At 35.4% G+C, this 18735-nt stretch overlaps 1 protein-coding gene across 1 annotated transcript in view; it reads right to left on the reverse strand.

The window, feature by feature from the left end:
• The window catches only part of LOC133532969 (fatty acyl-CoA reductase wat-like), a 52329-nt gene extending 34159 nt beyond the window's left edge, over positions 1-18170 (reverse strand). The window contains exon 1 of the mRNA XM_061871861.1: positions 18011-18170. Coding sequence (XP_061727845.1) covers position 18011 — 1 coding nt within the window. The 5' untranslated portion in view covers positions 18012-18170. The remainder of the gene's footprint in view (positions 1-18010) is intronic.
• Between the last annotated feature and the right edge of the window lie 565 nt (positions 18171-18735).

An 18735-nucleotide genomic window follows, 5' to 3' on the forward strand; every position in this document is an offset into this window, starting at 1 on the left:
TTAATGTTTTTAGGGTTCCGTACCAAAAAGGTATATATAAGTTCAGAATTGATGTTTAAAGTTACTTAGCGAAATACAGTATGTTAAAAAAAATATTCGCTTTTTAAGGGTTGTATTTAGGGTTCTGTAGCCAAATGACAAAAAACAGAACCCTTATAGATTCGTCATGTCCGTCTGTCTGTCCGATTATGTCACAGCCACTTTTTTCCGAAACTATAAGAGCTATACTGTTCAAACTTGGTAAGTAGATGTACTTATTCTATGAACCGCATTAAGATTTTTACACAAAAACGTGTGGGGGAATCTATGGATAGGTCTTTAAAAATGATATTGAGGTTTCTAATATCATTTTTTTCTATACTGAATAGTTTGCGCGAGAGACACTTCCAAAGTGGTAAAATGGGTTCCCCCCTCCGTAACTTCTAAAATAAAAGAATGAGAAATCTAAAAAAAATATATGATATACATTGCCATGCAAACTTCCACCAAAAATTGGTTTGAACGAGATCTAGTAGGTAAGTAGTTTTTTTTTAATACGTCATACCTAAATTAAAAAAAAAAATGTTTTTCTATCAAACCCATACGTGTGGGGTATCTATGGATAGTTCTTCAGAAATGATATTTAGGTTCCTAATATCATTTTTTTCTAAACTGAATAGTTTGCGCGAGAGACACTTCCAAAGTGAAAAAATGTGTGCCCCCCCCCCTGTAACTTCTAAAATAACAGAATGAAAAATCAAAAAAATATATGGTTTGAACGAGATCTAGTAAGTAGTTTTTTTAATCCGACTCGCACTTGGCCGTTTTTTTTATTATTAGTCTTTTTGCGTAGGCTCGTCTCGCTTTCAGGGAGGATTGAAAAGCGAGAGGGGAGGCCTTGTCTAGCAGTAGGACACACAAATAGACTAATAAAAAACTTATTAAGAACCATCGCAAAGAAGCTCGCTTTCATGTAAAAAACCGCATTGAAATCGGTCCATCCGTTTGAGAGCAATGCCACAGACAGACATTGTCGTCGAACTTATAACACCCCTATCTTTGCGTTTAATAAGGAACCCTTATGGTGCAACAGTCCATCCGTCTGTCTGTCACATCGCTAAATATCTCCAGAACTACTTATTTTATCGATTTGAAATTTGGAATAGTCTAACCCAGACACAATAAAAGTGTTTTTTATTTATTAATTAAGTATGGAAAATGCCCAAAATGACAGGGGACAAAATTTAACAGAATAAGGTGTATACTACTAGGTCTAGCGTGGGGACTATAGCCCGAGCCCTCTCGCGCATGAGAGGACGCCTGTGCCCAGCAGTGGGACGTATATAGGCTGAATTATTATTATTATTATAAGGTGTATACGAGTAATTCCAAAAGGAAAAACACTGAAAAACTGGTAAATAATTCCGAATATGGACTCTTATTACAATGGAATATGAATGATTCTAAAATGTTTTTCGGTTTACCCAATTTTCGAAATTAGCCGTAAGTATACACCTTACCTATTTTATATTTCAGAGTCTTCTTCCTCGCGTTGTCCCGGCATTTTGCCACGGCTCATGGGAGCCTGGGGTCCGCTTGACAACTAATCCCAAGATTTGGCGTAGGCACTAATTTTTACGAAAGCGACTGCCATCTGACCTTCCAACCCAGAGGGTAAACTAGGCCTTGTTAGGATTAGTCCGGTTTCCTCACGATGTTTTCCTTCACCGAAAAGCGACTGGTAAATATCAAATGATATTTCGTACTTAAGTTCCGAAAAACTCATTGGTACGGGCCGGGGTTTGAACCCGCGACCTCCGGATTGCAAGTCGCACGCTCTTACCGCTAGGCCACCAGCGCTTAATTATTATTTTATATTTCAGAGTAATTGGCCGTAACCGTAAAATCGCTCAGCATCGCTTAAATACCATACCAAAATCAAAAACTGCCTGCCGATAAGTTTTTTTTTCGTAAATTTTTTGTGGATATCATTTTCAAAGTTGGATTTTGACACAAAATAGTTATTTACGATACAAGTGCGAAAAACAGGAAATACGTAACGAGTGGCGATAAATTAAAACACGACCGAAGGGAGTGTTATAAATCGACACGAGTTGCGAATTACCTATTCGCACGTGTATCGTACAAAATTTTACAGTACATATGGCTCTTTAAAGTTTCGACATAGTTACATAATGTGCTAATTTACGCACTAGTGCGGAAAAGTAGCACCATATGTACTGTAAATATAGTATAACTATTCAAAACTAAGCTGTGACCTAATAAGCATAATATAATAATAAAAAACCTTCAACCAAGTTGAGAAACTTTTATATTTTAATCGATTATATAAATAGGATATAGAATATAAACCTCTAATGATGGAAAACCCCACTGTTAGTTCTGACGCAAATCTACACTGACACAGAATTCTAATTACCTACGATGACGTTTTGTTACACAAATAATAAAATAAAACTGGTCAAGTGCGAGTTGGACCTTTGCCCCGGCGGTTTTATATTATATAACTAGCTAACTGCTTTGGCTCAGCGATCCAAAAAGAATCTTGGCCTCCGAAACGAGAGAACGCCACCTATCCCGATCCAGCGCGGTTTCATTGGCATTCAGCCGACGCAGGTCGGCCTCCACGACATCACACCAGCGGTACCTGGGGCGCCCGATCGGTCGACGGCCGGTTGGTCGCCCCAAGTACGCTTCCTTGACTACGCGATCCTCCCCCATTCTGAGTAGGTGACCGAGCCAGCGAAGTCTGTGGGATTTAGTTACGCCGATGATATTGGGCTCGGCCACCAACTCTTCGATCTCGGCATTTTCATATTATATACAAATTTATAATATTATATTTGATTTTATGGTAACTGGTAGAGAGTACTTGGGGGCATTAAGTCCGCCTTTGGTTTTGTTATGAGCTATGCAGTCCAGTATGGATGATATGCGTACTTTTTTCCTTTTGAGGTACGGAACCCTAAAAAGCTTTGAAAAAGCGAGACGCACGGGTGACTGAGATCATTTAGCATATCTATCTAATTTGATATCACAATATAAGTATGGATAAGCCTCATAATTGTAGGTACATAGCCCGCGGACAGACAGACAGACAGTAGACGTTTAGTTACAGGAACCTTGTAATTTAGTTTGTCATAAGTAGGATGCGGAACCCTAAGAACGGCATAAACATGTTATTATATCGAAAAGCTACGCATTGCATTATTAATTATAACATTGCATAATCACCGAAAGTCATATTTTTTGCCATGGGCAAAAATTCCTTTAAGAGTGATTCTTAAAAAAAATGCCACTTTTACTTTATTTTATTTTTTTTGCCTATATCTATAGTCTTAATTTTAATTGTATATTTTATTTTATTGTATTGTTGCTTTATTGTAAATTAATGGGTTAATACCTGAATAAATAACATTTTTATTTATTTATTTATTTATTTTTATTTATTAAGTAATTTTGTTTTTTATTTTATATATTTTGTGTTTTTTCTACTCAGAATCACTAGCTCTTTCGGTCCTAATGGGAAAAAACTCAGAGTTTTTTCCTATTGTGTTACCGTTTCCTCATATACTTCGTATCGTTCACTCCGTTCCGTTCGCCGGTAACAGAATGGAAAGTTTAAAAATGTAAATTTTGGACACTTTTTAGGGTTCCGTAGCCAAATGGCAAAAAACGGAACCCTTATAGATTCGTCATGTCCGTCTGTCTGTCCGATTATGTCACAGCCACGTTTTTCCGAAACTATAAGAGCTATACTGTTCAAACTTGGTAAGTAGATGTATTCTATGAACCGCATTAAGATTTTTACACAAAAATAGGAAAAAAAAAAAACAATAAATTTTGGGGTTTCCCCATACTTAGAACTGAAACTCACAAAATCTTTTTTCATCAAACCCATACGTGTGGGCTATCTAGGGATAGGTCTTCAAAAATGATATTTAGGTTTCTAATATCATTTTTTTCTAAACTGAATAGTTTGCGCGAGAGACACGTCCAAAGTGGTAAAATGTGTGTCCAAAGTGGTAAAATGTTGAACAAGATCTAGTAAGTAGATTTTTTTTTAATACGTCATAAATGGTACGGAACCCTTCATGCGCGAGTCCGACTCGCACTTGGCCGCTTTTTTTGTAAATAATTTCAATCGATCTTGATTTTCCTGAGGATCAAATGTCTATACTTATAGGACTCATGGCGTTTACGCAACACGAAGGTCAGAAATGAGAGTTAAAGTCTGACGCTCGCACTCGACGATTGAAATTACAAGAATGCAAATCAATCACAAATATAATCATAATTTCTTTATTACATAATTTTATTAAGTACATATTTAAAAATAAAAACGTAAACTCTAGAATACAGTGTCATAAAATAAGAAAACAATCAATGGGTGTATCAAAGAAGATAGATATCGAACGTGTTGTGCATTTCGAGGTAGCTATCTGTTTATACAATGTTAAAAATATCTATAACGCTAAGGTAACCGATAATAGACATGTCAATATATATATATATATATATATATATATATATATATATATATATACATCTTTTTTTAATATTATAGGACATTATTACACAAATTGACTAAGTCCCACAGTAAGCTCAATAAGGCTTGTGTTGAGGGTACTTAGACAACGATATATATAATATATAAATATTTATAAATACTTAAATACATAGAAAGCACCCATCACACGAATAAATGCCCTGACTAGGATTTGAACCCGGGACCATCGGCTTCGTAGGCAGGGTCACTACCCACTAGGCCAAACTGGTCGTCGATATTTGATTATGTCAATCTCTTTATTTTGCCACAAAAACTTCTATGTCTGATTATAACATACATTTTTTTTAGAAATTCTTTGAATGCAGTATTACTCAGTTTAGAAAATAAAATAAAGTCTCCTTTTAGCAAAATCTTATATTTAAGGTACTTTCCCTTGATGTCCCATAGTCTTGGGACGCCCTGTATATTACATGTAGTTAATCGAATGTAAACTGTCGTGTCCTTTCGAGTTGCAGGCGTACATAGGCTACGGAGGCTGCTTGCCATCAGGCGGGCCGTATGCTTGTTTGCCACCGACGTAGTATAAAAAAAAAAAAAAACATGCATAACATAAACTAATTCTACGGATTCCACTCACGTGTTTTTAGTCACTCGCGCGACATGTTTCGCCGAAACACGGCCGTCGTGCACGCTGCTCGGACTATTAGTGCTTGAGAAAGAATAAGACCTATTGGGAGCGTGCACGACTGTCACGCAACCTAGTGTCCGCAAGTCTAGGGGAAAACGTCAATTCACTACATCTTATAAAACTACTCCAAAACTAAAAACTACTGAACGGATTTTCATACGACTTTCGTCTATCAATAGAGTGATTCTTGAGGAAGGCTTAAGTATATAACTTGTTAAGGTTTTGTGTAAATTGTTTGAAATATAACGATGTTGTCGGAAAAAAATCACGCTGGCTAGGAGCTTTAATCGAAAACGCTGCCTAATCCGTTTGAGCTATAACAACACAATGTATGGAGGGGTTGTTTCTCATTCATAGGTCTACAAAAAAGTCCGCGATGTTAAATGTCTATCTTTTAAGGATAACTTACTATATCCATTCTTAACTTCTAGAAAAAGATCACGCAATATGCGGCATTTGCAAAGCTATTTACATGGATACATTATTAACAATTATCAAAATAAATACGTTAGTTATATTAAGCATTTCATACAGATTACAATGGTCCCTTACACCATACAATTTAAATGAATATTTCAGGAGTAATCGTAAATCAATGTTTCATTTCGAGCCATATAATTGTACGAAATGTTAAAGACGCTATCCGCAGTTAGTTCAAATTTTTACCACCTTATGCGCTGGGATCGCTTTATTTACCCCCACCACGCACTTCGCACGGTCCCAATAGCCTCTCCGAAACATGTCGCGCGAGTGACTAAAAACACGTGAATTGAGCCGTGAAATTAGTTTAACATGTAGTTATACACCGTGTTTTTTTTTAATTCCGTTAACTCCGGGGTACGTTGAAGGAAACTAAATGGCATAATTAATTTGCAAAAAAAAATTATATTTTTTTCATATTTATAAAAAGTAATTAAACGTGCATATACGAGTAGAGTTGTATAACACGAGCATTACATTTAATTTAACCAAAAAATTGAAAACTGTGACATATGAATGTTATTTCGAACAGCAATCGTCGGAGATAGCAGTTTAGTAGCAAAGTAATAAACTCGTACTATAATCAATATGCATACAGGCCCTAAAGCAAGTGTACACGCTCGTGGGGGCCTTATAAGATAAAAACAAATTGTTGATTATCTCCGAAACGGATCAATTTTACATTTATGATTAAATTCGAGCGGTAGAAATAAAATAAAAAATACCTTAAAAGTGCATGCTAGCGTCGAAAATTGGCATTGTTGCGTCCGAATTTCCACTTGATCGTTCGAAATACGAAAATTGAATCAAGTGAGATCGGCGTACCAATTTCATTTTCGCGTCCGCACCACCTTATTTGATCTGGCCGCGTAGCCAAATCATTAACGCTCCATAGCGTATCATAGCCATCTATCTCTATCACTCTTCCACATTTGTATGACAACGATACAGAAAGATGGCTGCAATAGTTTTGCACGTTGGCTACGCGGCCAGGCAATCTAATCAAATTGGGCAAAAATTGTCCCCGTCTGGACTGGCCTAAACAAACATTCGTGAAAGTTAAACACACAAGTGCATTAGTAATGCTACTCGTATTATGACTACAAAGTGTTACAATTTAGTAGTTTTTATTTGTTACTCAACGAGGTTAACGACTTTGTTTACATAATTAATGATAATTGTAAATGTATGATAATTCTAATCGTAGATATAATGATATTTATCTCTTGCGCTAGCAAGAGCGGCATGCCTTTCAAAGCAGAAGGTCAATTCAAACCCCGGTTTGTACACACAGCCGCGAAATTGCATGGAGGAAGCACTTAAGAGGCTGTCAATCAATACCTAAAGCGCGCACACTGTCTATTTGTATCGGAGTAAATGAGATAGCACTTTCGCATGTTACTGGGCCTGGGCAAGGGAATAATAAGAAAAATATTTAAATAAAAAAAAGTGCGTTATTAGTGTAATATTTTACTCAACAGCGGTTTAGGTATAAATGTTTTGAAATTGTGATTTTAATTGCAGACCCATAAGTCAAAACAATAAAGACATAGAACCGTTTAATTGTGATTTTAAGACCAATCTTGGCAATTATTTTCTATCGAGCCGATTTCGTTCAATCATGTATCGAGTACAACCACGGTCTTTGAAATACAATTAATATGAACATATATTTTTCTTACTTGACTAAAACAAATAGTCTTTCTTAAAAAACTGTTTAAGTAACATCAATTTCAAGGACATTGGGTGTTGACAGCCTCTTAAGAGGAAGGGCGACGGCCGCTTGTCTATACATACGTAGTCCCCATTTTCCTCTTCGGATATTGGCATTATGGATAAAAAAAAAAACACAGTCTCTTGTATATCAACCAAAGCTATGCCCCTGCGTTTAACTGATTATTAAGAAAAGAGTTAGGAGCGAATACACTTGCAACCCCTCTGGTGTTGCAGGTGTCCATGGGCAGCGGTAATCGCTTACCATGAGGTGATCCGCCTGCTCGTTTGCCTCCTGTATCATAAAAAAAAGAAAAATATACAAATTTTTTAATGCTTTTATCTCTCGTAATAATATAGGGATTATTACTGCAATGTTCTGCCGCCAGAGTGCAGCACTAGCACCTTTCGTAAACCATAGAGTAACTTATACATACTGTGCCTTAAACTGTTTTTTGACAAATTTTCACAGATAATAAAATATGACATTGATTCATCCGGTGGTTTGTTTACAAAGGGCATACCGGGAAACGCGAAAATCGAAATCAAGTTATCTGCCTCTTTATCGCTCGAATATGCAAGAGTGATAGAGAGGTTAGATAACAAAATTTCGATTTTCTTGTTTCGCAGTTGACCCTATCCAACGATAACAGAAGGACAGACTGACAGTCAGACGAACATGGCGAAATTATAAGAGTATGAGACACTAGAATGGAATCAAAATGCGCAATATTTAAATATAATGCGGATCTTGACTTATATGTAAATGTCTTATGCATATGCACACTGCAAATTACATTGTGGCTTAATTATGCCACACGGAACCCTATTAAGAGGCCGTCAATACCTAAAGCGCGCACACTGTCTATTTGTATCGGAGTAAATGAGATAGCACTGTCGCATGTTACTGGGCCTGGGCAAGGGAATAATAAGAAAAATATTTAAATAAAACAATTAGTGTAATATTTTGCTCGTTAGCGGTTTAGATATAAATGTTTTGAAATTGTGATTTTAATTACAGACCCATAAGTCAAAACAATAAAGACAGAACCGTTTAATTGTGATTTTAAGACCAATCTTTGCAATTATTTTCTATCGAGCCGATTTCGTTCAATCATGTGTCGAGTACAACCACGGTCTTTGAAATATAATTAATATGAACATATTTTTTTCTTACTTGACTAAAACAAAGAGTCTTTCTTAAAAAACTGTTTAAGTAACATCAATTTCAAGGACATTGGGTGTTGACAGCCCCTTAATAAGGTCTCTGATGTATGTCTGTCAGCGGTTTGCAGTTCAAAAACCGTAATAAAATAAGTCAACAGTCAACAGTTGATATTGGCAGTGTGATATTTTTATTTACAATAACAATATACATAATGGATATACAAGGTGCCCGTGAGCATTGCGAGATATTTTAACTAAGCATTCCTGGTAATATTTAGAAACTAGAATGTCATATAAAATTTTCTGGATTAGGCCTAGTTTCAGAGATAATTAAATGTTTTTCGAAATCATTCTTTCGCCATAAGTCGGTACAAAACACATTTTTGACTGCGGTATTGCCACTTTGAGATCTAGTCTGGACATACCTATTGATTGACATCGAAAAATTAAAAAAATGTATTCGAGAGGCTACCCCCAAATGAAAAAAAAACTTTTTAGTTAATTTTAGGTTATGTATTTATCAATAAAAATTACGTTTTATATACAGGAGTGTTCAAAAAAAGGGAAAAAAAATGTTTTGTCGAATTTCACAAAAAGTCATATAACATTTTTTTTGCCATCAGGAATGCACCGTTAACATCTCTCGCAATACTCACGGGCACCTTGTATACAGATGATTACTATAACTAGCTTAAATCTGAAAATTTCGCAATGCTGATACGTTGTACGAGGAAGCCGCTAGTTCTTCGGTCACCAGTTACGTCAACCAAACGCTTCGCGATTTTTCCAAAAAACTTGTGCGCGCTGGGACCCCATGGACCTACCTAGAGTCTCAACGCCAAATGGTACAGGTACTCTCTCTCTACCGAGGCTCTTATATTTAATACCATTCAAAATTTCGGCGCTTTTGAATTAAATAAAATGGGTATAGTATAAATTTTCTCAATCGACGCTTGAATGTAAATGAAATTGTTTTACGAAATATAAGATTATTAAAAATAAGGTACCGCTGGTGTGATGTCGTGGAGGCGGACCTGCGTCGGCTGAATGCCAATTCATGGCAGGAAACCGCGCTGGATCGGGACAGGTGGCGTTCTCTCGTTTCGGAGGCCAAGATTCTTTTTGGATCGCTGAGCCAAAGCAGTTAGTTAAAAATAATAAAATTACGGAACCATTGGGGCGCAATCCAATTTTAAAAATGCAGATGTCATCTAGCAGATAATATAGGTATTCAACTCACGTATAAGTTATACCAACAAAACACCAAAACTAGGCCAATGTCTAACGAACACCGAATTCTTGTTAATAATGTAATGTAAACGTTTATTGCAGACACTGTCAATATGCATTTTTAGATACCTACTTATTTTCATTAGTGAGACATCTTATGCTGACAAATTAATTAGTGTTGGTGTAATACGACACGAATTTTTACGTAATGTTAAAAACAAAGTATGTAGGTTAGAAAAACCGACCAAGTGCGAGTCGGACCTGTAGGTATATTGGTATATATTATTATATGATGTAACTGAAATTTTACGGTTTCGCAAATTTTTCCTTTATCTGTGCTTTAAGACGTTGGTTCGTACCAAATTTCAAAATTCTGAGTTCACGGGAAGTATCCTGTAGGTTTTGATTCCCTTGCGAGTGTCGAAAATTTGCGCAAATTTGCGGCATAAACGGCTGTATCTTTTGATTGCGTTGGCTTAGAAGTTTGATTTTTTCACAGCTTCAAGGCACAGTAGATCTGAGTATTTGGTATAAATTCCAGCTTGATACCTCCACGTGTTCCTGAGAAAAAGGGTCTTGACAGACATACAGGCGGAAGGACGGACAACAAAGTGATCCTAATAAGGGTTCCGTTTTTTCCTTTCGAGGTACGGAACCCTAAAAATAGCAATCACAGTGAAATCTCGATAATCTGGAACTTCGACACTCCGGTACACCTATAATCCGGCACTAGAATAGGGGTGCAAGTGTCATTCTATGTCCAAAATTATTATGTGCGTTATATTATCACTCTTGAATCACTTTATAAATGCATAAAATCCAGATAAAAGTACAATTTTCTTTGTATTTTGTATATTAATATAGTATATTTTATTGTAGCGATAAGGACGCCTGTTGTTTACCTCTATCTTCTTGTATTATATGTGTTTCCATGTACCTACATTTATTCTGGGGTTGTGCAATAAAGAAGATTTGTATTGTATTGTATTGTATTGCTTCGACATACTAAAAAACACATCAAAATAATAAGCAGATTTGCGCTAACTTCGGGGATACCTAATTTTCCAGTAATCTGGATCTCTTGTGTTAGCATTAGTGCCGGATTAGTGAGGTTTTACTGTAGATATAACAAATGATCCGTCAGACCTATAAATGTGTATTTCATACAATCGTGATATAATAAAGAGCTTTTCAGTCGAGTACCGTGTTTAGGCAACGAGGCTTCCTGAGTTGCCTAAGTAAGGTACGAGATTGAAAAGCTTGATTATATCACTATAGTATACAATACTTATTCTACGAGTCATCTAAAATAATAAATAATCATTTTTTTTAACTATAAAACCTAAATAATTAATGAAAATTGGTATCTAAGTAGACAAAAGACATAAACACGTGAGCACGTGATTGGTCAATTTTTTTAATAGTTGACTACAGCGTATCGATAGATCGATATTTTATAATTGAGTTGGGGAGCCCATACATGAACAGTACGCAATTACAGTTTGGTATGCGAAATCTTAATTCAACCATTACCGCCGACGAGTACATAAACATGTTTCGTCAGATCTACAAAAAAATTGTGGTCAGATTTGTCTGACGGATAAGTATGTCAATCTATGGTGAAAGTTAAGACTCACACGGATCTGCCGGCGAAAACCGCTCTCATACAATCGAATCATTTTAAAAGAACATGCTTAAAATACAATAAAAGTAGACACGAATATTTACGTTACATAACAATTTGCAGTTATTATTTCAGAAATTAATTCTACGTTACTTACTTATTAGAAATTGATACCAAACATTAATTAATTTATTTATTTGTAGTTTTACATGTATGTAAAATGTATAATTGTTGGTGCAATAGAGAACATTTACTTACTTACTTACCTATTAGCTAAACGGGGACTGTTAAAAATGCTCTGAAAGTGGGTTGTTGTGGTTCTAAAAAGTGTGCAAAAAACGATGAGTTTGTGCTTTAGAGCACTGTAGTTGTACGATTTTTACTCATTTTTACGATAAAATTTTGGTTTTTAATAGATTTGTACAGTTTCAATTTTGATAATTAACTTTCCATTCCATAAATAATGATGTTATTACCTAAATTGTTAATTTAAAGTTTGAGGGTACTTTTAATTAACAATTTGTTGTATTTTTTCTTGTTTAATGTATGTTAATTATAAGATGTAATGTTTTGAAAATATGTGTCCCGCCGAGTTTCTTGCCGGTCCATATTGGGATACCCTCCTTTAATTGAGGGGGGATTTATATCTTCTCGGCTCAGAGGTGTAGGGTTAGAGCCAGTGTAGCTTTATTTGACGTTCATAAGCGCATTGTAATTTATTTATTTATTTAATCTTTATTGCACAATACATGAAAGTACAAATGGAGGACTTAATGCCTTAAGGGATTCTCTACCAGTCAACCAATGGGTTAAACCAGAAAGATTAAGTAGGTGCAGTGTCTTTGAAAGTAAATGAATTTGTAACCGAGACTATATATGAATACAAACTATATATTGATAAACTTACACATATACTTAATGCAAATAAACATACATATATTAATACATACATAATTATACCAAGTGTGAATCATTAAGTTGATGAAGAAGAAAATTTGTCAAGGAAATACTTGCGCAACATGCGCTTGAATGTGAATTTGGTCTGCGCTTGTCTGATAGAGAGTGGGAGAACGTTCCAAAGTCTGAATAATGCTGTAATATGCCTACTTGAATAATAAACTATCTTTATCTTTTATCTATACTTAGCCGTGTATTTTAAATGTACATGTATTTTACTTATCTCGTATTCGAAATGAAAAGTAGTGTTTAACTCGAGTGGGACACCATTCCAGTTTCGGACTATAAGCGCTCACTGCGTTCGAGCGCCTAGTAATTACCTTACGGTTCAAGTGGTATTTGAATGTATCTCTTTCTGTAATATTGTCGCAGAAATTATGTAACAATTATAGAGCATTTTTTTAAAGGATTTTTCAATAAAGACAAGTCAAGGTTGTGCAGTCTTTTCTAATGGTAGAAAAACATATAAAATAGGCGTGAGAAAGATTTTCCATTAAAAACAATTACTTTCCCCAAAAAATACTGAACCGGAACTATCGCTGCGATATAGCGTAATTAATTGGTTTCTTGAAAATTACTTTTACGATTAAGATGGCTGACCAAAGATTAATCGATTGTATAAGATGGGTAAATCAAATAAATAAATATTATAGGACATTTATGCACAAATGAAATGTATTAAATTAAATTAAATTGTTCATAAATTTTATATCAGTAATTGTATAAACTTCATATTTCTTAAATGTTATCATTAATTAAGTACTTAACTTATTTATAATCTTCATTTTAGCTTTTAATTGCCTTGTTAATTGTTTAATACGTGCATTTTGTTTTTCTCAGAGCAATAATTGTGTTACCTATAAGTGGAAACTGTTCTGGCTGTTGTATTAACTTAATTTGTTAAACTGTATGTGTAATGATATGCTGTTTGTTTCCCTTTGTAATAAAAAAAAAAAAAAAAAAAAAAAAAAATTGACTACGAGCGTTTACACATTGGCGTTTTTTCTGCGCGTGTATGGTCGTTTACACAGCGTTTTTTTCTGCGCGTGTATGGTCGTTTACACAGCGTTTTTTTCTGCGCGTGTATGGTCGTTTACACAGCGTTTTTTTTGCGCGTGTATGGTCGTTTCGGCGGTACGCTCTCACACGCACGCTATATTTCGCAGTTCGCTACATTTGGACTATACGCGCCTTCATGCGCTTCCAAAAACGAGCGTATAGGCGCGTATGAAACGCTAGTCTGAAACCGCCCTTAATTCCACAGTTAAGCTCAAAAAAGGCTTGTGTTGCGGGTACTTAGACAATGATATAATAGTACATTACGATACAAGTGCGAAAAGTAGGAAATTCTAAACGAGTGGCGATAAATTAAAACACGACCGAAGGGATTGTTTTAAATCGACACGAGTTGCGAATTACCTATTCGCACATGTATCGTACAACGTTTTACAGTACATATGGCCCTTTAAATGTTCGACACAGTAACGTAATATGCTGATTTTCGCAGTAGTGTTATAAAGTAGCACCATATGCACATACTGTAAAGTAATTTAAGTACGTAAGATTGTATCGGGCCACTTCGAATAATCCTTATAATATATCACAGCGATACGATACCTATCTATCAGTGTTAAAAGTGACATTTTTAGCTTATAATATAGAAATATTTATAAATACTTAAATACATACAAAACCCCCATGACTCACTTCATCATAATCACTCTTTATTGCAACCATGGTACAGTACAGATGTTATACAATATGATATACAATGTCTCACATGGACCCTGCAAGGGCACAGCATATAATATCTTATTATTCATAACTCATAACATATTATCAAAATTATCTACTTATTTAAGAAAGTCATGAAGCAATCTCAGCAACGAATATGCGTGCTCATCACACGAATAAATGCCCTTACGGGGATTTGAACCTGGGACCATGGGCTTCATAGGCAGGGTTATTAGTCACATGGTCAGACAGGTCGCCAAAACCTCTTAAAAATATTGTCCTATAATATTTATCTACTTTTCATCGTCTTCCTCGCGTCTCCCGGCATTTTGCCACGGCTCATGGGAGCCTGGGGTCCGCTTGGCAACTAAACCCCGAATTGGCGTAGGCACTAGTTTTTACGAAAGCGACTGCCATCTGACCTTCCAACCCAGAAGTAAACTAGCCCTTATTGGGATTAGTCCGGTTTCCTCGCGATGTTTTCCTTCACTGAAAAGCGACTGTTAAATATCAAATGATATTCGTACATACTCGTATTGCATAAGTTCTGAAAAACTCATTGGTACGAGCCGGGGTTTGAACCTGCGACCTCCGGATTGCAAGTTACCACTAGCCGACCATCGCAATATTTATTTATTTTTTAAATATAAATTATTTATTTCAGGCACAAGTCCCATATAGTGTAACAAAAATATCTACCTATTTTTCTTTCTTCCTAGCGTTGTCCCGGCATATTGCCACGGCTCAAGGGAGCCTGCGGTCCGCTTTGACAACTAATCCCAAGATTTGGCGTAGGCACTAGTTTTCAGGAAAGCGACTGCCATCTGACCTTCCAACCCAGGGGGTAAAACTAAGCCTTGTTGGGATTACTCCGGTTTCCTCACGATGTCTACCTATATCAATGTTAATGTACAATATGAAATGTCAATAAACAAAAAAAAAAAAACTAATTTAACATTATTCATTGCTAATTTTACATTTTTTATTAAATCATGATCGGCTTCCTAGTCAAGTGTAGACATTTGACAATTTTAACACAAAACGATATTTTTCAGCTGTCAAATCCATTAGCACGTTTCTTAGAATTTACACATCTTATACAATGAATCTATCTTTATTGACGGAAGCGTTAAATCTATTTGACTAGGTCGGTTTGTTCTGTGGTTTTTAACACTTTTAGGTGAATACCGTGGGGCCTGTAACAGGAGCAAATGGCTATACTCCTCAAACTGACTAACATTTGTTCAGCTACTTTTAAAAATAACTTGTGTTTTGTATTCTTCACTTTGAAGTTTAAGAGGAAACATTAGGGTAGTGATGCCGTGCCCTGTGCCGAGGATGCATGGAGACAGAAGAAACAGCCTCTCACGTGGTGCTGGAATGCAGCGGAGTGCTAAACAGGATCTCTGAGAGACCTCCCCGAGGTCCTACTCAACATTAAAGGTTTGATAGGATTCCTCGAGGAGCTGGGCTGGCAGGACTAGCCCACCCCCAACATATCACGCAAAATAGGCGCAAGTCGTCGAGTTGCGGAAAATCGCCCGTATACAATACAATACAATACAATAGGGTAGTGATCTTTTTTTGGACCCTAGATGAACTTTTTTTTTATTAGATGAATAGTATCAGACGTTACTTTGCGGAAATCCATATTAATTAAACCAAAAATATTACTTTGGTAATCTGCGAAAAGAAAACGTGCTAGTCAATCAGTGCCAACCCTACTTACTTGCGTATTTTTTCATGCAATGAATGTTTCCACCCTCCCACCGCAAAAATACGAGTAAATTCGCAAATAAATATAACAACCCACCACCGAAAAAACAAAATTCGACACAAGCAAGCAAGTAAGTATAACGGGTACGCACTGATTGATTAGAACGTTAACTTTTCGCGGATTAGCAAAGTAATATTTTTTGTTTTAATGTTTTATATGTGTTCAATATTAGCAGAAGGTTGTCTGTACGTTTTGCTTTATTGATATTTTTGTTATTATAAGAACTAGGTTACTTTAGAAAGCGCTAAACACAAACAGTAAACAGACGCCTAGCATATATAAACGGCAACAATAAACGCAAAAATAAAAACGGTCAGACACAAATAATTTTTTTCTCATTCCGTTCCAAACATTCGTTAGGATTGGTTATGTTTTGGAAGAGTAAAATAAATAAATATTATAGGACATTATTACACAAATTGACTAAGTCCCACAGTAAGCTCAATAAGGCTTGTGTTGAGGGCACTTAGACAATGATATATATAATGTATCGTACAACGTTTTACAGTACATATGTCCCTTTAAATGTTGGACATAGTAACGTAATATGCTGATTTTCGCACTAGTGCTATAAAGTAGCACCATATGTACATACTGTAAAGTAATTTAAATACGTAAGATTGTATCGGGCCACTTCGAATAATCCTTATAATATATCACAGCGATACGATACCTATCTATCAGTGTTAAAAGTGACATTTTTAGCTTATAATATAGAAATATTTAGAAATACTTAAATACATAGAAAACACCCATGACTCAGGAACAAATGTCCATGCTCATCACACAAATAAATGCCCTTACCAGGATTTGAACCCGGGACCATCGGCTTCATAGGCAGGGTCACTACCCACTACGCCAGACAGGTCGTCAGAAATGTCGAGAAACCTCGATTTCTGAGATTTTTACGCAGGATTATTCACTAAAACTGCAGTTGTCTATATCGCCGTCATCGGATGGATATTTACTTCTGGAATCTGAATCAATAACACGCAATGTATTGCGAATTTTTATTTAACCATAGAGACTATACTCGTACATCTCTATTGCACTGTAGTAATTATTTATTTTAAGATTATTATAATGTAATGTTTACCCAGGTATTGGCTGTTGTATTTATAAACGTTGTTATGTAATCTTCATGTCACTATATGATGTTACTGTAAATGTTGTACTGACTTGTAAAAGAGCCCTTGAGGCCTACTTGCAGAGTAAATTTTTGAATTTGTAATTTTTGTTATGTTTTAAAGCGTGACAAACAACGTCAATAACAATGATGATGGCATAAATTAAAGATAATATTTAATTTGTATGAAAAATAGCAAATCTAAAGACTTCATAATTTTTTAAAGTTATTGAACAAGTGTCATCCTTTGAGGAGTACAATTAAAGTACACACCCGGTATATTCACGGATTTTTATAAGGTTCATTATAACACCCTTAATGTATTACACAATGGCAATTTTTTTGGCTATTTCAAACTCCCCAATTTCTATACAAAAAGTTGTTAAAATTAAACAAAGAATTCTTTCTGCTTTGCTTTAAGGTTGCCTTTGAGAATGCCTTTTAGCATTAAGTCCACATTTTCTACGATAAGTTTTACTTTTATCCAATAAAGATTTAACATATAAATTAACAAATTAAGCAAAGAATGGATACACTTACACGTTGAAAAATCTAAACATTTATATTATACCTACGCGGTATTTTTTTTAAAGCCGGTTAATTTCCAGGATATTTTCTTGAGCTTAAATTAAGTAACTTTCTCAATTAAACCGATATACTAGTTAACTGCTTTTTGGAGATAATGGTTTAGTTTTATCTGATTAGGCCCCTACGAGCGTATACACTTGCCTTAGAGCCTGTTTACATATTGATTAGTATTTATTATGATAATATTTGCTGCAAGTACTGTCTGAGAGGATCGATATTCGAAATGTCATTGAACATGTTATCGTTTCTTTGGTGGATTACTAAATAAAATAACTATGCCATTCAGTTTTCTTAAATGTACTTAGCCATACCTCGAAGTTAACGGAATAAAAAAAAACATCGTGTATACTTAAGTTATAAAATAAATAAATTGTACCAAGCTCGCTCACAGAAAAAATCTATAAAATAAAACTTACTTTTAATACACTTTAATCCCGTTCTAATACCACAACTGACACTTTAAAGAACACTTTAAAAAAACACTGTTTTTTTATTATATTATTTTTTATTCCGTACCACGCGTCTATCTGGCGCGTTATTCAGTATACTTGTGTGCGAAAATCACGATCATAACTTGTATGCACGTTTAAAACGCTTAGCCACGGGTATTACTTGAGTCAAAGGTATTTGAACCTTCTTTGCAGTACTTAAAGTACATAATATTTAAATGCGCGAATATTTAGCTGTCTTGGCTGTTTAGGGTTCCGTAGTTTAAGGAACTTTTATATTTTCATCATGTACGGTCAGATTAAGAATTGCAGGAATTGACAAGAGTCGCTGGACAAAACGAGTCCTTGAATGGAGGCCCAGAGCGGATACCCGTAGGAGCGGTAGACCACCGCAGCGCTGGGTGGACAACATCCGACACGGAGGTCGGGACTGGATGAATCGGGCACAAGATCAAATATTCAACATTTATTCAGCAAATAAGGGCTTGTGCACAAGTCACGCGAGGTTTTTTCGGCTAGTTTTTGACCCCCCCTCCCCCTTGGTGATATTTGGTGAGGTTCTTGGCTTACCCCCCCTCCTTCACATAATGTCACATGTATTTTTATTTAATTTTTTCATTAATTAATTAAACTAATTAATTAACCAAATTTTAAGATAAATAGTATTGTATAGAGTAAATCTTGTTTAGACT

This window comes from Cydia pomonella, chromosome 28, assembly GCF_033807575.1.
Source record: "Cydia pomonella isolate Wapato2018A chromosome 28, ilCydPomo1, whole genome shotgun sequence".
NCBI classification, from domain to species: Eukaryota; Metazoa; Arthropoda; class Insecta; order Lepidoptera; family Tortricidae; genus Cydia; species Cydia pomonella.